The sequence below is a fragment of the Cygnus olor genome, chromosome 1, assembly GCF_009769625.2.
Source record: "Cygnus olor isolate bCygOlo1 chromosome 1, bCygOlo1.pri.v2, whole genome shotgun sequence".
Lineage (NCBI taxonomy): Eukaryota > Metazoa > Chordata > Aves > Anseriformes > Anatidae > Cygnus > Cygnus olor.
In genome coordinates, this window is record NC_049169.1 from 121,692,152 (window position 1) to 121,712,151 (window position 20,000).

At 36.6% G+C, this 20,000-nt stretch overlaps 1 protein-coding gene across 17 annotated transcripts in view; it reads left to right on the forward strand.

Annotated features, from left to right (window-relative positions):
• Nucleotides 1–20,000, forward strand: part of DMD (dystrophin) — a 1,063,969-nt gene that overhangs the window by 643,162 nt on the left and 400,807 nt on the right. For all 17 annotated transcript variants that reach the window (XM_040530986.1, XM_040530983.1, XM_040530994.1 and 14 more), the window contains one exon: nt 6,443–6,618. In XM_040530986.1, the coding sequence (XP_040386920.1) occupies nt 6,443–6,618 (176 nt within the window). The remainder of the gene's footprint in view (nt 1–6,442; nt 6,619–20,000) is intronic.

Consider the following 20,000-nt stretch of genomic DNA (forward strand, 5'->3'; position numbering starts at 1 on the left):
ATTTGTCTATTAATATTCCCTATACTGCATATTTGCCTCAAGAACAGCTTTGCAAGTCATGTATCGGATGCAGAAACCTTTGGAAGTCTGGAGTACAATGGAATTAATGTTCTAAATACACTGGGGTGAGGGGGGTCAGAAGTATTGCTGAAAGCATCAGGTTAAGAAATTCCTTTGTGAATTTCTCTTTCATTTTCTACTCTCCTTTTTTTCCACTTTTTTTTCTGTTTGTTTGATTCAAACAAAAATCTTAAAGCAGCTGCTTCTGTACTGTCAGAAAATACATGTGAGACCAAAAATGAGAACCAATAGTGAACAAGGTCAGAGTTTCAAGCTGACTATAATAAAAGTCCCCTGCTATTGCAGAAACAGCCCTATTGACTTTGGTGAAGATTTTCCCCAACTGTTTACAAAATGTTTCTTTTCTTGCTTCTATTCTACTTTGATGTTTTCTGAAATAGTGTGCATAATATCTCATTTTAAGTAAATCTGTTTGCTAATCCTTGGAAAATGAAAAGAAATGAATAAATGGAACATCATTTGAATGTCTTTGGCATTTTAAGTTATATTAAATTAGTTGAGGTCATTATCAAGGTAAAACCTTTGGTATGAGAGGTAGAATTTCCTTAATATACTGTTTTTGCCAATTGTAGTCTGAGAGAATACTTAAACCTTACTTCAATTATATGTTATTCACCACTTACTTATGCTTGGAAATCACACAAAAGAAAAATCGAAGTGATAGGTAACTATATCGTCATCTGCTTTCCTTAGTGGCTAAAAATTCAACATTTTGAAAACGCAAAATACATGTAAATATCTGCAATCCACTCAAAACTGTGATTAGCTCCATGTGTGGATATTATGTCAAGTCTCTTCTGGGTTGTTTTATTTCTAATATTATATAAACATCTCATTTCTTAATTAGGTTAGTTTGCTCACTGTGTTCATAAAGTGATTAGAAACTGTATAATTGCAAATATAAGTATCTCAGGTAGCCGTCTGAGTAAGCTGTGAATCCAAAGGACTATTTGCTCTTTCACTTTGTCATTTCTTTATGAAGGGGTGAAATGCCAACTGAAACTACATGAAGCAGGTTCAACGTCAATATTCCTTCTGTAGCCCCATATACTATCAGGCCATGAGAGGCAAGCCCTTGCAAGCTCCCAGCATCTTGTCCTCATACACGTGTGCAGCAAAGATAAAGAGGGAATAGGGTAACTATAGCTGCTGGCAAGTTTCAGCTACTAAATGTAAGTTGTGTTTGTGGTTCATAGCTTTGGGGTGAATGTGAGAAAACATGTTTTTCAGAAAAACTAGTTAAAAACACTTTTGTTTGCTTTATATGAAAATTACTTTAAAAAAAAATGTCCTCATGGATTGCTATGCTTTGTGTGGTACCTAGTAAGGGTAATCTGCCTTTTTTGTAGGCCATGAAATACAGCCAAACTTGTACTAAGCCAAACTTATAGCCAAATATAGCCAATCAGCACACATATTTCATTTTAATCATGCGGAGAGCATCAAATGCACAGAACACTGGGTGAAAAAGTCTCAAATTGTTTTCTTTATAGTGATCTGAAATCCAGATCATAGAATTGTTTAGGTTGGAAAAGACCTTCAAGATCATTAAGTCCAACTGTCAACCTGACCTACCAAGTGCCATCACTAAACCACGTCCACATGTCATTTAAATACCTCCAGAGATGAGGGCTCCACCACTTCCTTGAGCAACCCACTCTAGTGCTTGATCACCCTCTGTGAAGAAATTCGTCCTAATGTCTACTTTAAACTTCCCCTGGTGCAATTTTAGACCAGTACAATTTGGCCAGGAGTGTTCTCCCATGCTCTGGTGAAAATTCACACTTCTCCTTTCCACACATCCTATATAAAGTTCTCATTTCGGCATTAGGGATCATAAGTCCAAAGACCATGCCTGCCACTAAGCTAGCAACTTTATTTATTTATTTTTACTTTGTAATGCCTATTGCATAATATGCCACAGAATAAATAAGAAAATTCCCTTGGCTAATTTTGTGTCAGCTGAAATAAACGTGGAAATCCCATAATAGTTGCTATATATATTTTTCACATATGCTGGAGAAGTGAAAGAAACTAATTTGAGATGCTGTGAACTCGAGAAAGAAGGCTCAGTAACAGTATTTAAAGAAGCTTTTAATTCATATTTCAGTTTGTAATAGTATGCTGAATGTTTGTTTTTTTTTTTTGCCTGTTATATAGAAAAAGTGGTGCAAAGACAACCTCTAATTTCTACAATTTTCAATTTTAAAAACTTTGAAATTCAGGAAGTAGAATTTCCTGCCCTTGTTTTCCTTGCCCTAATCTCCTGCTCCAAGTGAATAGTCTTGTTACACGTATGTAGAAGTCTTCTTTAGTCATTTTTGCAGTAAGTGGTGAGTAAGTGGTTACTTATATTTATACATGTGCCTACAGTACGTTTCAGGTTCTTTGCTGGAAATAAGCCTCCTATCGTGATATATTTCTCCTAAATCCATTTCTCCAGAGTCTTACTGTTATGATTTACCTGCAAAAGCTCTAGTGCTCAAATCAATGGGAACTACTGTGTATGCATACAAAAATTAGATCGTTTTAAACTGGGCTTTACCAAAACTGAGGCGTTTACTGGAAAGGCCAACAACTTTTCAGCCTCACAACGATAGATAATGTTTGCATTTCAGTAAGCTACCTGACCATTAACATTATTTATTTCTAATAGTGAATCATGTATATGAAAATGAGAGCCAGAGGTTGGGCCAGGTATTATTTTATTAACATGCATCATGAAAAGACAAGAAAACGTCATACGTCAAAGTAAGAGGCTTTTATTGGACTCCGCTGGGTCAAAGATCTTGCAGTTTCCGTTACAACACTGTCTTAAGACCTTACGTGTTCCAAGCTGTGCTGGGACACTTGGAGCCAGCAGGGTGCTTGATGCTACATGACTGGACTACTGCAGCTACCTAAGATCCTCCAGAAATGTTTTTCTGTTTTGCAAGTGCTAACCTTTTCATCCTATCAAAACATAATAAATCAGTATGCAGACTACTGCAGTATTACGCTCATCACTCTGCTACTCTTTTATTCTGAAACTATGGGCGATGAAAATAGTTTAGAAAAAGTAGAATAATAGTATTTACTGAGGGGTACCACAGACAGGATTAATTTTCATGGAGTTCTCTTTCATAGCAACCTAAAAAATCACCACCAGTAACAAAAGCTGCAAGAAAAAACAGTGAGAATTGTAATAAGAATAAGCTTAGCCTCAATCATGTAAACCTCTATGCCTCAGCTGTGACTCCTGTCCAGGACTGTGAGTACATGCTGCAGTAGCTTGCTGACACTGACCTCTCTGCCACAGGTTGTATAGGTGTGTTATAAATGAAGATACAACTCAATCTGAATTTAGTAATATTTATAAAAGGCAAGTAAACTGCGCTGGGTGCGCGGGGAGTCTATGCTCTACCAACACGGACACACAACCGTCGAGCTTTCTAAATATATAGAACATTGCTTTTACATATTCATAAGAAACCCGAGGACACCTATACATATGTACAATCAGAAAAGGTATCAATTGAAACATAAACATGGGAAAGTTTTCTGAATTCTGTCAAGTGTTCAACAAACAATCCTTTAAGTCTATTACTATTAACGTCCATGACTGGGGGAGCATAGTTGGAGTTGGTAATCCCGGTTGAAGTGCTCCCATTATCTTCCATGACTTCATTAATTTTTCTCGGATCATGTAACAGTCTCCATTTTCCATTCCTTTTCTTGATTACAAACACCAGAGAATTCCAGGGCTAGTCGTGGGAACAATATGTCTCGCTTTAAGTTGTTACGCAACTCGGCCTTCGGGCCTTATGCATCCTATTCCTCCTGCATCGAAGGGAAACAGAGCCGGCTCCTTTTCAGGGCCTATAGGGCCTGGATCAAAAGGAACGCCCAGGTCACCAGGGGGCGTAGCAGCAAAGGCCTGCGATGGCGGTAGCGGCGGGGGGGGGCCGACTGTGTAGCAGAAGGATCGGTGGAGGAGTCCGCAGCTCCCTCACTATCTGGCAAACCATACGTTTCTGATTGTGGCCGCACATGGCTCTTTAAGGCCTCTGAGATTGCTCGCCAGGTGCCGAGCAATCCCACCGCAACCTTGTCGTTTTTAGTAGCAGAGTCCCACACCTTGACCTCAATTTGGTCCCATGTTTCAGGATCATAAACTGTCTGATTGGTAATAAGCTGTAAGGTTACCAGGACAGTCTTTGTTTCTAAGGACGTATTATTCCCCATAGCACGCAACTGCTTACCTTCAGCCAGCGAGGGGCAGTTGTGGGCGCGGGTCCGCTTCTCTCAGCTTGAGCTTTCCAGCTCCGGTGCGCCTATTTCCAGCGACTTTCTATACGAGCTTCTTAGAGCGGTTTGCTGAGTTTGGCCGAACCCATCTTCATTAGGCGATCGATGTCCCTGTTCCTGTCCTGGTCCCTGTTCTGTTAGCCTGTCCCTGTTCCTGTTCATGTCCCTGTTCCTGTTTTCTTCAGGTCCCCGTTCGGGTGCCATTTGTGGCTCAACGACCACGCGGACACCAGGGTTCTTTTAGGATCAGTAACTGCTATTACTTTATTGATGACAGAACTTCATCATACCGTGTTGCATCCCATACTGAGGACAGGCTCCCTTCTTATACTATTCGCCCCACAGCAGTCCTTTTCCACTAACTCTTCATTGGTCAAACAACTTTGCCCGGCAACCAGCAAACCCCCAGCAACTTCCATACCTTAACGGCTGGAGAACAAGCAACCCGAGACGGCATGGCGTCTCCTGAATCACCCTTCTTTGTTCCCTCTAAACTCTTTACATTCCTGATGGCCTCATCGTTGAGAGTCTGATGTTATCACCAACCATGGGGCTTGTCGACCCCCATGGCCACACTACCACATCTCCCCCTTCTTTATTAACATCAACAATCTTCTTGACACGAATTACTCCATATATCACAGGTGTTGGTGTTCAAGCTATCTGTTTAAAATGTGTGCAAAAGTTGTGACAGGGCACACAACTGACTTTCTGCGTGTTCATGAAGTAGTAACTGTCAGCTGAGGCGTGGTCGTATTAAAAGAAGTTCAAGTATGGAAGAATTTTTGAACTTTTACTCATAGTCTCATACCTGAAGATCTAATGGACAAGATAAATAAATAATTAAAAATATATATAAAAAATGGTTTTTATGTTCATCTTTATATTCCTTGGAAATCTATGTTCTGCCAATTTTAACCAATTCAAGGATAGATGTAATGTTTGTATGTTTTACTTTCTCTGTATTTTTTATTATATGTTTAGAAAGAGAAAAGAAGTATATAATGTAGCTCCAGAGTATGACACACTAAAATACTTGGTTTCTTCCACAAAAAGGTAGATTCAGCATTTAACTTGCTCTTGTATGTAGATATGAATCAAATATCCTTCCTGAGATTGTGAAACCTATAAACCTATAAATATGAGTGCTGGAGTGTTTCTGCTTATTTTAGCAGTAAACTGTTAACAATGATTTTACACTTCCCTTGTACATTTTGAGGAATTATGTGGAAAAAAAAATACTCATGCTGTACTGATGACTAAGAATGGGAAATGATTGATTTCCATGTTTATAAATACAAACTTTATTGAACAGGCATACAGTGTTGAAGTCTAAGTTACAGATTCAGAATTTTTTTTCTTTCTTTCTTTAAATGAACTAACTAGCAACATGAACTAACTAGCAACATGTATGATAGATTTTTAATGATGAAAGATGTAGAAATGTATCTTAATGTATTTAGTAAATAAATGAAAATTTAGAAAATGGTCTATCTTGGTTACATTTTGGTAGTTCTGCATTTTGTTCTGTAAACAGAGACCATGTAAGAAATACACTTTCTTAGGAGTGTGGTACTTCCCACCCAACAGGAGGATGAGGAAATGAATTATCAAGCTTCTTGCAATCAGAGACAAATGTGTTTTGTAATGGAATCTGGAGAAGCACTCCAAACAGTTTCTTTCTTTACATTGCTAATTTGTGTTGATAGGTAATAGGAGGTCCAAACAATGTACACTTTGAATTTTAAAATGGTTTATAGGCCACTTATAAAAAAGTGTACCTTCAGGGACTTAGAAGTAAATTTGTACACCTGCTTTTCTTACTAAATGGTCTGCAGAATGTTGCTGTAATTATCTCTGTCAGAAAAGAATACAGGGGGAAAAGCCTAAAAAGATGCACTGAAACGTGCTTGTTTAAAAAAAAAAATGTTTTCCTGTTTTTGGATTTTTGTATTTGGAATTCAGGGGAGAGCAAAGACTTTCTTATCTTTCCATCTGGCCAGGATGTGATGAAGCATTTTGTTTCATGCTTGAAATTTTTTATAAATACGTCTATGTGCTGGGTATTTTGCAGGAGCTTCAGGATGGCATTGGGCGACAGCAAGCTGTTGTCAAAACATTGAATGTAACTGGTGAAGAAATTATTGAGCAGTCATCAACAGCAGATGCTAACGTGCTGAAGGAACAACTGGGAAGTTTGAATACCCGGTGGCAGGAGATCTGCAAACAGCTGGTAGAGAAAAAAAAGAGGTAGGTTAAAAGAGAGCAAAAATATTGTGAAACTGTTTTGGCTATATTAGATTTGCTTCTGACTTAAAAGTTAAAAAGAACTCTCTCTTAATGTTTAGTGTTTTTGTATTCATAAGAAATTGTTATTAATTGCATTTCACATCTTTGGTTGTTTAATTCTTCTTTTCTACTCATTGCTATCAGTGGCCACCACTCCCTTCCATACTCCACATTTTTGTAATTTCAATCCTAATGCTGAACAACAATAAACAAGCATACATTATTTCTTGATTAAAAGTAGGGCAGATTGGAGCTTCATTTCCACAATTTACAGTTGATTTAGCATCTCTCTATTTGATAGTATGTCATTAAAAAATATCTCTGTAATACTAATAATACCTTAGCTAATTGATACAGCTAATCCTCCTATAATTCACTTCTCATCTTCAATGCCATTAATATCTGCATTTCATTCAGGTTGAATAAAAAGAATGGATTGGTTAATTTAATGTTATTTATAGTCGCTTCCAGATCAATTTGGTTTTCTCTTGCAGTCAGAAGAACCTGGAGCATGTGAGTTACAGATACTAACTAGAATGGTTTGGTTTGTTTAAAAAGAGAATTTTCAATTTAAAAAATATATATTTTTATTGCTGTTCATATTAGGTTTTATAAAACCGTGTTTTCTTAACCCATATGCCAGGCCTAAATAGACATTTTGCTTTAAAATACAATCATTGGCAAAGCTTTCTTCAAACTTTTTTTTTTTTTTTTTTTTAAGCATATTCCTTATTGAGTGCTAGAGATTTGCTAGGAGGATGAGTAGCGTGCAATAGTTTTGTTATTTCTGGTACTATTTTTTTGTGGTTTACAGCTGTGGGGGGCAAAAGCTGTGAAAATGCTCGGGATGGGTAGTGTCCTGAAAGGTTATTGTTGAGTTTAATTATGATTAAATTTTCACTTGGAACTCATTAAAAGCAGGAGGTGCAACGGGTAAGCTACAGCTGTCAGAAGCTGTTGTGGCACTTTAAATGTTTCTTTCTGCTGTATCTCCAGGTGTTGATGGTAATTACACAAGGGAGTCCTTTGCCTTTATTTATTGCCCTAAAAGCTGTTCTTTTGTACAATTGAAACCCATCTGTGTTTCCAGTCCTTATCTTGTTAAGTAAGTGCTAACACTTACAGAACAATAACACATCATTTTAATAGCCCCGTAAGCTGCTGTGGTAACACTGAAGAGAAAGATTGGTGGTTGAGCTTTGAGAATATAAAATCTGTCCCTAGTTCTGGTAAACATAGCTATTGTGTTCTACCTCATTTATCAACAGAAACACGTATTTCAATGCTGTTTTGGTTCGAGGCTGTGTTATTTTGGGAATAACATGGTCGAGAATTTTGGGGCAAATCTTATAGTTTAAGGAAGCCTAGGATCTGTTATGTGGGAATAATCCAGTTATGTTTCCTCAGTGAGATATCTTAAATAAGCATCTATTTACCCACACCCATTCCTCCTTTTGGTCTGTTTGGTTTGCTGACTGTTTTGTGATTGGTTTGTTTTCCTCTGGAAAGACACTTTGTGTCAATATTACATTGACTATTGTGGCTGCACAAACCTAGGTTAGTGTATAGATTTCCATATAGTGAATACATACTGTGTTGTGCTAAACTGATATAAAAGCCTCTGATGTACTGTGGTGAGACCCGTGTGCATCAGAATGGAGGATTTTACACTTGTGTTCAGTGCCTGGTCTTCCTGGCTATGACAGAGCTGCCGGACCTGCTCCCAGATCTTAGAAGCAAATCCTACTCTCAGTCTAGCTGCTGCCTCAGACAAGATCCTAGTGTGTTTTTTTTATCTTTTTCTTTCCCTCCTCTTTTCACTCCCATGGTCTGGATTTTCAAAAGAATCAAACGTAGGTGACAGAAATATCTGGTGTGCTCTATCTAGGTCTCATCCCAGGCAGGAAAAGACAAGCACATCTTCTGCACAGTTTTCATGTTGCATTGTTGGCATGAGATTTGCATCTCTTTTGTGCTTTGATATCTTTCAGTTGTTTCGTATTTGTTCTGATTTGGTTTGGGGTATATTCAGGTTCTTTCTTTTTAGGATCTGAATCCTGTTTCACCCAAAGCGTCTGCTTTGTTCTTAATGAAAAAATTAGGGCAAACAAGAAAGGCTGAAGTGGCCTCTACTTGCTACTTTTGCGTGCCATCACTTCTTGTTCACTCAGACTTGCTTACCACCACTTATATGTGTGTCTTAGTATAGGTTTATACAGGAATCATTCTTATGAGACTACTGTTGGGTACATACAGTTGTGAAAAGCAATCTGCAGCCAATAACACATCCTCAGGAGAGGATCTCAGTGAAGTAGTATTTTTATTTATGATTGCAATGGCGGGCATCCTGCAAGCAGAAGCTCAAAGCAAAAGTATATCATAACTTTATATTCCCTATTACCTGACGCTTAATTCTTCATTGATTTCCTCAGTGGTGTGAGAAACACTCCGTACCCAATAACTTAAGCTCAGGCGAGGATCTCAGTGAAGTAGTAATTTATTTGCGATTGCAATGGCAGGCGTCCCAGAAGCAGGAGTGCGCCTACTAGTCACACAGTACGGTTTATATACTTTATTTCTTGATGACCGGGACCCTCCGCTGTTTCCCCATTGACTGGGTAATCCAGGTTCACAACCTATCCGATGTTTCACAGGCAATACATGGCCTTCAGTTGCTGGACTGTTAAATTTCAAATTTCTTTTAACTTTTTTACTGTTTGAAGTGGTAATGTTTCCTCACTTATCTGACTTGACTTGACACCGTGATTGTTCTGAGGAGTCTGGTCGTCTGCATTTTACAAGGTCGTCTGCTAAATTTTCTTATCACTGCAAACATATCTCAATACCACATTCCTTACCTTTAAACAACGTAACTCTGCAAAAACAACATTTTTATTCCCACAGTGGCTCAGTACTACAGGTTCACACACTACTCAATGCTTATTACTATACCATATATGTACAATTTTATTTGACCAACCTTTAATTTCTCCTTTTTTTTTTTTTTTTTTAATCCCTCCTTCTCTCATGACTAGAGGGCCCCTGAATTTTGGTTTTTACTGATCCCACACTGCTCATCTTGTTTTCCTTAGCTATCCTCCTTATTTTGGGACAGTGGGATCTTCCACTGTCCCCTTATCCACTTAACAGTCGCCACTGTTATGCCTGCACAATCACTTTTTCCACTGCAAAAACACAGCTTTGATTCTCCCACAATTGAACTGGCTTGACTGCCACTAGCAATTGTAGTAAAGTGGTGCTCAGCTAAGTCATGTCAAGAAGCATGTACTTTGTCTAATTCTGAGTTATCATAGGTAGACTTTGAACAGGAGACATGCTTAATATCCAAAAACTAACTTTGATATCTCTTTGGCGTCTTTAAGTATGCATACCTTACTGTTACATAGCTTGCTGTATATAATTTTCATTGTTGTCCAAGGAGTCACTACTGGTAGTCCAAAAGACATAGCAGTCATGGCATTGTCTATTGTATGTTTGTATTAAGTGACTGTTGAATGGCAAATTTAAGTTGTTCAGTATAGTGTAAATTAGAAAAGATCTCTGTGAGTTATTTTTTTTTCCAGAGGAGTTTTAATATATTATTTTTTGAACTTTAAAGTCTGTATATGTTTGATCATTTTATATTTCTTTATAGTTCCTAAAATTTAAATGTTCAAGGTTAGAAGATTTTTGTGATAATGAGGGGGATTCTAGGATTTTTAAGTCAATTTTGAGAATGAGGGAATTAAACCATTTTTTAAAACCATAACGGAATAAGGTGATATTGAAGAGATAGTAAACTGGATAGAATACATTTTCATTCGATAATTTCAAAGAAAAATAAAATTGTTATTAACATTTAGAATCCTCTACAAATCAGAAAAGAAAATTTTATAACTTTTTAATAGATTTTGTTTTATTTTTTTACAGTCAATTGTTCTTTGAAAACTTATTCTCAATTGCTTAAACAAAAAAGTAGGGGTCAATTAATAAGTTTCATTCTATTAAATCTCAATTTCTATTAAATCCCTATTAAATTAGATCTCAAGATATAAAGGAAATGTCAAGAAACTAGTAAGTGCGTGAGTTACAGTAACAAAATCTTACAGTGATTTCTAATTCAAGTGTGTGTTGTTGCTAATCATTATTAAATGGCAAAGAAATTTCGTGATTGCTTACCAAGACTTTGATTTTATGATTTTGACAAATGTGCACAAATTACAAATGGGGCATAAATAGTGTATTTCAAACATTTCTCAGGCCAAGTTAAAAAATACTCGGTTGTTACACAAGAAGAGAAAAAAAAAGTTAAAGAAGGAAGTAAGAAATCACCATAGATATTTTTGTAAGGCTCAAGAATGTGAGAATTTAGTTGCAGACAGGTGTGTATGGTGACATTTCCAAGTGTGCCAGTGACATTAAGCTCTTTTACATACTTAAATGCTGAGCTGATAGTAGGAAGCTCCAAAACTGAATGGATGGGCAGCAAGTGGCAGATAATCTCCATCACAGACAAATGTGAGGTAATGAATATTTCAGGGAAATGGTCTATACCGTGCTTAGATGATGCTGAGCTTGCAACTAGCAGTTACAACTCAAGAAAGTGATCTTGCCATCAACACTGATGGTGTTTGTAGGCTCAAAATGGAGAGGCAGCCAAAAAAGGCTACAAAATTGTGGGTATCATCAGTGAGGGTATTGAGAACAAAACAGTGTTGTTTTGCTGCCATGAAATGTTGTGGCATGCTCACTTTCAGTACTATGTGCAGGTCTGCTCTCTGCACGTCATGAAGGGCATGATAGACTTACAGAAGAGATAGGCAACTAAAATGAGCCAGGGTTTGGATGCTTTGTGAGCAGAGACTAAGAAGCTGGGGATCTTCAGTCTGGAGAGAAGTCTCAGGAGGGATATGACCTAGGTTTACAAAATTGAAATAGTGGGTAAACTGAATGTGAAACAACACATTGGGGAATTCACTTAATTCCCTGTTGTGGTTTAGCCCGGCTGGCAGCCAATACCACACAGCCGTTCGCTCACCCTCCCCCCTCCCTCTCCGGGATGGGGGAGAGAAACGGGAAAGTGAAGTCTGTGAGTTGAGATAAAGACAGTTTATTAAGACAGGGAAAAGAATAACAATAATAATAATAATAATAATAGTATTAATAGTAATAATGTGTACGAAATAAGTGATGCACAATGCAATTGCTCACCACCCGCTGACTGATGCCCAGCCTATCCCCAAGCAGCCGGTCCCCCCACCCTGGCTAGCCACCCCCTATATATTGTTCAGCATGACATCAGATGGTATGGAATACCCCTTTGGCCAGTTTGGGTCAGCTGTCCTGGGTCTGTCCCCTCCCAGCTCCTGCTGCATCCCTAGCCTGCTCGCTAGCAGGACAGAGCGAGAAGCCTGAAACCAGGACATTCCCCAATGCCAGGACTAAAGGGTAGTTGATAGAACCATAACAGATAGTAAAACCACTTTAGAAGTTACTTTTTTACATTATGGTTTCTGAATTTCTGAGGTTTGCTTGCCACAGAAGGCTGTGGAGGAAGGTATTATGACTCAGCCCCATAACATCTTTTGTCTAATGACAGTGGAGTCTGATGTTGTATGAGGTGAATAGACAGAAGAAAGTGGACAGTCTTCTGTGCTCCCCTTAATTAGCATCTCTTATTAGCAACGTTGGAGGCAAACTGTCGGGTTAGTTATTCAGACATTCTCAGGCACTTTTTACATTCTGATGTACATGGTCTCTGGGGTTTGAGGAGAATCTACGTACAGATTGTTTATTTTTTTCTTTTTCTTCCTTTTTTTTTTTCTCAAGGATGCTCTGTTAAACTACTAGTCTATTATTATATGAAAACATATTCTATATGAGAAGATATGACTACACTGAAGAACATAATAAATTCAAAATATTTCCTATAACAATCATGAATCTAGTGGCTGTTTGATTTGAAAAGTAAAGACTGATATATGCTATGATTCTGAGAGTTTCAGCATGTTAATTCAGTTTTCATAAATAAGTTGGAATAAATATTAAACAATCTGCTGAATAAAAATGGTAAAATACATCAAAACCACAGAATTCTATAAATAACTGAAGCTGATTGCAGATCACTGGGCACTAATGTTAATCTTGGTGATAGTCTGGCTCATTAAATGAATGTGAATTATTTTGACCATAAAAGGACCACTTAATTAAAAACAGACAAGAAAACAAACCAACTCTCAAATCAGTTTGAAGAACGTGTACTGCTTTTCAGTAAAAACAAGCTGGTATTTATTTATTTATTTTTTAATTTTTGTATTATTATTTTTTAAGTTTTAACAGGTCAGATGTTGATCCCAGGCAAAGCACAGACCTAAGGCTGGCTTTGAATCTTCTTTCTTTGGTACTGAAGATCAAGAGATTGTGTTTGAATTATGTTTGTGTAGGATGTTATCTTTCAGTTGCCTTTATCAAACAGTTTCAAAGCTGTAGAAGTTTGAATCAGTGTTTAATGTTTCTGTATCCTGCAGTCTAATCCATCCAGCTAAGAATTAGATGAGCATGTAATTTTAGCACATCTACTCATTTATCTTACTGCAAACTTCAGAATAGACCAGGCAGTTGAATAAAGTGAAACTTGATTGAAAGCCTGATACACTGATAGAAAGCAAATTGGGAATTTAATTGAATTTTTGTTAGCACTTTGCTGCAAGCAGCAGCAAAGTTCAAGAGTTCGGAGAAGTTTGAGTTTGTGCTCTGGAACAGTATTAAAGAAAAAGGGAGATTTTTGGAGATGGGGAAGTTGCAATAGCTCCTTGAATAGATGCTACTACTAACCATAGACAAGAGACGGTGAAAAAAAATCTGTTTCTTCCTCTTTATACTCCAGTAATCATATTGACAATCAAATCTTGTAATCTGCACCATCAGCAGATTTCTCAGCCTTTTTGTCCCCTGCCACGTAATACTGTAATATGGCATCAGGCCATGTTACGCTGTGCATGTTGCATCATGCAGCTGGAACGCATGAGATTTGGAGGCAGAGCCTTGCCATCAGGCACTTTGGGGCTCTCAGGAGCTTAAGTGATGACAAGCCTCAGGGTTATGGCTGCAGTTTGGTGCTCTGCCTTCGCTCCTGCTGCAGGACCACGTGGGCCGGACAGAACTAGTGAAGTGATCACGTGTCAGGATGAGAAGCAACATCTCACATATGAGCTTGGTGTAGTGAAGGCTCATACATGAGATTTTCGATGGACTTGTGTAACACTGTTGCTGGCTGGTCTTTGTATTTTCCATCTTTGTTCAACAATTTCTTGTGTAATTTTTGAAAACAGGTGCCCAGGAATTAGATTTCTTAGCTGTTTCAGCAGTAATCTGTATTTTGGTTATGTATTCATCACAATCTGATGTTTTTTGTTTGTTTTCAAATTGGGTTGAATGGAAGAGAATTTTTCATTATTTTAGCTGCAATATATTTGCACTTTTAATGAGCTTAAACCTGCAGACTGCCTATTCAGATCTCTGATCAAGCAAGTTTGAAGTACTTACTGAAAGAGTGACAGAACAAAGGCTATTTACCAGAACTCAAATACTTTTCTGAGTATAAATATACAAGCTTTCTGTTCTAAGTCAACAATAGTTATTATAAAGTAAGTATACTTTTTAATAGTTTTGATACCTTACATTCATTAGTGGTTTTTTTTTTTTTTTTTTTTTTTTTTTTTTTCCACAGCACACTAGCTACTGTGGGTAGGTTTCCTTCACCTGAGCACTACGTGTATGGAAGGCTGTGATTAGTTTTTCACTGCAATTTAAAAGATGGCTTACAGATTAGGAAAGTTTGTGACAATTAAATCAATAAACATATTTTTTCTTTCCAACATAAAATTAGTTACATACTGAATTTTCTTTTTTTTTTTTTTTTTGACAATTTAGATTTCTTGAAGTATTTCAATAGAAAAATATCACTAGTATAAATTTACATTCTGTTCATGGTCATGTGGTCTTGTAGCTAAACTTGCTGCTGGTTAGTATTTATATTTAGCTTTCCTGAAATTTCTGTGATATTTTTAATTTCAATTATTTTTTAAAGGTCCTTACCCACATGCAGCACATTTGCACGTTCCCTAGAGAAAGAAAGAAAATTCATTCTCTCTTGGTAAATATTTTCACTAAACTGCCAATTTACTATTTTGGTGGCTTTTTAAATTCTCAGTAATAGCTGCTAAGTGGACTAATCCCTTATCTTAGAAACACCATAAATAACAAAATCAACAGCTGAACAATTAAAAAAAAAAAAAAAAAAAACACCACCACCTGGACATTATTGAAGTGCAGTGGAGAAAAGTCACAAGCAAATGCAGATCTGTTTTACTTCTGTGATTGCATGTTTTCTGTCTCTAGCTGACACCTCCCAAATAAGTCCAACATCATGTGTGCAGCTAAAACCATAAATGTCTGATGTGTTTCACAAACTATATGGGTTGCTATGGTATTGGTATCACATTATTGACTACGGAGAAAACACGTGAGCTGCAATATGGATTTTATATAGCTTCTAGACACTGTAATCAAAAAATATAAGCTTACTTGAAACAGAAAATTAATGTTTATGTAATAGTTAACCATTATAACTAAGGATTAATGATAGTCAATAATGTACCCAAGGTATTTTGCAGACTGACATAAGAATTTGTTATTGATTCCATATAATACTGTTAGGAAAACTGACTCTTTTATATAATTTAATTGACTACCTAACACTTAAATATTGAATATACTGAGCATGTGAGCTTCCAGAAGCAAAATGTATATAGAATTTGTATAAGCATCTGTGCAGTCAGAATAGTTGACCAAGGGGTTCCTATGAGTTTAGAAATACAAATAGAAATCTGTGGTGTTTTAGTACAGAAGTCGTAAAGTAACACGCCAGAGAATAGTCATGTGGAAGACCAAAAGTTACATATGAAATTCTCTTCTGTTCTTCTCTAAGCTGAGAATTTTGTATCAACCAAGGTGAGTTATATTTCAGTATTAATAAAATAGATCATTTGCTAACTGTGAATTAGTTTAAAAGGTTTCTTTGGGGAACTTAGGTGTTATTTTAAAAGATAGGTAGTGATGTGTATATAACAGCATGCAGATCTGTGCTGGAGATGAATCTGCCTTGCTCCTTAGGGCCAGCTGCTGGAATTACATCTTTACTCATCTGCTCATCCAGCAAGATGTGCTCCCAACTGCTTTCTTGAGAGCTGCTCTGTATGTGTTGATGGACAACTGGTGGCTCATGCTCCTTGTTTCAGTTTGTTTAGGCTGAGATTTGGAAGTCCCTAACAACGTACTGTTAATTTGTCATTGCAGTCATGATTTTAAACACTTAGCAATTACAGGTATCAGTTGCTCCAAATGTAATTATGGTGGTAGAAATCAGCTTGTTCAAAAGCTTCAAGCAGTCATCGTGTTAAAACTTTTTATGTGATTAACTTGTTCAGCATTAGCTGAATAAATAAATAAATAGCTGAATTAAGAGTGCTTTATTTTTGTGGCTTGTGTAATATGGTGCTTGTCATGCAGGATGTTATTTATAACAGAAGTAATGTTCTAGCAGGCCAAGAGCAAATTGTAAAGTAAATTATGAAGTGCACCTGCAGCTTCCATTAATTGCAATGGACCTTTTAATTACTATCCTACATACTCTTCATGACTGGGATAAAAAGACAGACCTTTATGAAACACTTTTTTTTGGTCTGATTTCTGAAAACCTTCTGTGCTCATCATATACATGAGCATATATGAGGGAACATGAGTCAGAGTGACGGTGCACGATGCTTTACACACGTGCGCATTTCCTAGATGAGCAATGTGATGCTTGTTCGGAGCAGCCAGTTACCCTGTGCTGGCCAGCGGTGACCCACCCCAGGCAGGGCCAGGGGTCTGGCTGGCCCTGGGGCTGGAGGGGAGGAAGGCCAGGTTCATTTTGTGTCCCTCCTGCTTCCTCTCTCTGGTCCTGTCCCACTCGTAGAGGTGCCTGTTGGTGCCTGCAGGCGTAAGCGCAGTGCCCTGACCTGCTTCTGTCCCACCAGATTGGGTACATGCAGCTTGTTACTGCATGACAAGGTTAAATATAGATCTGATGACTTTTTTTTTTATATGACATACATATGCATACATAACAAATTATAAATTTATAATAAAAGTACATAACAAAACTGTTTGAACATATGTATGGCATGGAGTCACCCTGTCTCAGTTTGCTACAATGGTTCTCCAGTGCTGCTAAAGACTGGAAGAACAAACAGAAAAATAAGTCGTCTACAGTGCATCTTAATGAATCGGGTTTGCTTATAGCTTTACAGTATGAACAATTCTTGTAAGAAGCCCCATCTAGCAAGCTTTCCTCTTCTCTCCTCAGAGCAAATTAATGTTACCTCTGTGAGAAATCTGCTGCCAATGGCTAGAAGGCTATGGCCAAACTTGAATTTAAAATGGTTTAACTTCAGTTACCTAGCTGATCAAATAATTATTTATAATAAAACTGCAATTATAATAGTTAAAAAATCATTGAAAAAATACAATAGTAACATGCATGGCAAAATTCAATACAATTAAATAAATGATCTTCTCAATGAACATTTTATTTTATATATATATAAATTATCAATAACATCATGGACTTCATTTAAAAACAGATATTTTCTCTTTTACAGTTACAGCATAACAGAAAACATAACACAGAGCTGTTCTTGAAAACAACAGTATGTTCAGAAGTTGCAGTGTTAGTTTCTGAAAGTGCCTAAAAATATTGCCAAGAAGTTTTTGCCACAGGAAAATATAGTGCATGTTGGTAGCCAGGGTCAACCTGTGTCAGTGCATCTTTTCTCTAGCAATATAAGGAAATCTCAATCTTTAGAGTGTAATTTTTCTGTTAAAATAAATAAATAAAATAAACTTATATATAAAACATAAAAAAAAAAAAAGGTTTTGCCTAGATAGCTTAAATTAGGGGGTGGGTGGAGATGGGTATGCAACTTAAAGAAGGGTGCAACGCACAGCATCTCTACGCATTTCTCCCAAGAGCTGCTGATCCCGCGAGGCGGCGGCTGCCTGTACAAACTGCAGAGCCTTCTCTCACTATGTGGCTGAAGATCCTGAGGGACCTTTATTCTGTTGGGAAATACCTTCACTGCTCCCCTCTGCGCATCCTTCAAATTCTTAGATGTGTGGTTGTAGCCAAAAGTAATAAGTGGTTTGATGTTTGTCAGTTCTTATTTTCTGGAATTTTCTTAAACCTCTTGGGCTTTTCCAGCAGGCCAGTTTTATTTAGTCTTTTTATGCCTCTATGGTGTCTAATTCTGCTTAAAGATCTTCTCTCCCGAGCCTTGGAAATCTGGGCTCAAAGTTACCTGTTTGGCTCTGAAAATTTTACTTCTGAATTTCTTTGGGCTGTGGAGTACCATTTAATTCAATTCCACACCTAGTAGAATTATGAAATATAGATTGAAGATTTTGATTTTTTTGTACTTTAGTGCAGTGTACATGAACGAGAATCCCTTCTCTGCCCATCTGAGCTAGGAGAAAACTCCCTCCATTTTAAATTCTCCTGGTTTCTACTAATCTCCTTTACACAAACTGTATATTTATTATGGTTGTATGCATGATTTATTATTGAACTTAAAAATACTTAGCAATACATTTTGCGCTTTCTGTATAAATATTTTTTCATCCATAATCACTGCAAGTCAATTTCCTGAAAACATTATTAAGAATATTTATAATTTGCAACCAGTATTTCAAGAACTTAGTGCTTTTTTTTTTTTTTTTCCTTCTTTTTTTTTTTCTCTTATCTAAATGCATTGAATTGACTCAGGAAATAAAACACCTAGTACTTAATTGTAGATAGAGAGTTTTAAATATCTCATTCAGTATTATCACTGCTACAAGCTTAAATTCTACAAAAATCATTGAACTTGAATGCAAACAAAGAAACATTGCTTCATATTTTAGATGTTAACAGAGACCATTTTTAAACTGTACTGTAAAGAAAAAAACTTGAAAGTGTGAGCTATTTATTTATAATTATTTGGAAACATCAGTGTAAAATATTGTTTTATAGTAAGATTTTTCATATCCCAGATATTCACTGCATATATTGTTGAAGTTACTACTTTCTTAGATATTTTGACCACAAAAGAAGGGATGGATTTAGAGAAAAAGTTGGAAATATTTTCTTAAAGTCTTTGATACTTGTAAATAGAATGGAAACACTTTTCAAAAACTCCTTTGTTGTGATGTCTTTTTGCCTGCATTTTGCCATCCAGGAAAGATACCCAGAGACTGTCAAATATGTGGTGGCTATCATATTTTCCAGGTCATCTTAAGATGTTGCATGTTTAGTGTATCCAGACTGTAGGATGTAGCATCTAGATGGTGAAGTCTGGTGAAGAGTATTGTCCTTGGTACTTTACACTGGTTTTTAGTCTACTATTTCAGAGTGGGGTTTGTAGAGCCTGTAGAGTGTTTAATCACCCAGTATAGCACTTCTCATCTTGTGAGGGTGTCTTGTTAAGGAAAAACAATAAACACCAATAAGATGGAAGGCAGGTAAATTCCATTAGTACTTGCTAATTTGGGAGTTGTGTAAAATAATAGTTGAATTACATTCAACCAATATGCTGCCGTATTTATTTTGTATATTTATAATATATATATATATTACATTATATAAATAATACATATATATATATAAAATAAATTTAAGAATTATTTATATATTTTATTTTATAATAGTCAGTATTCCAATAGCATGATTTTTTCCCTCCTCAAATATATTCACCTATAACAATTTCTTGCTTATAACGTGAAGTCAGATGAAATTTTTGCTATGAAATGAAATTTAATTCAGCTGATAAGTTTATGCTCCTCTTCCCTACTAGAATTTTCCCAGCTGACCAAAACAGATTTCTCCCAGTTTACTTTGTAATCAAGGATGTTATCTGAAAGGAATTTTACAGATTTTGCAATTCTCTCTCTCTCTTTTTTTTTTTTGTCTGTGAAAATTACAGAGGAAGAAAGTTGTATAAGATCTCATTGATAAACTTGGACTTCTTAATATATGGAGAAGTATTTGGGAGTTTTGGATGTACAAACTGCATTGAGAGATACTGACTGTTGGAAATTTCTATATGTTTTCTTGAATAAAAGTTTTTAACCTGTAGTTTCTAAGCTGTTTCTCAGACAGTCATGCAGGTGTGTCAAGCAACAATTGTTTTCAGTATTTTCGTGTTAGGTAACGTGAAGCTGGTACTTTTTATTGATTCTCTTTTGCCTGAAGCTTATTCATGTGTCTT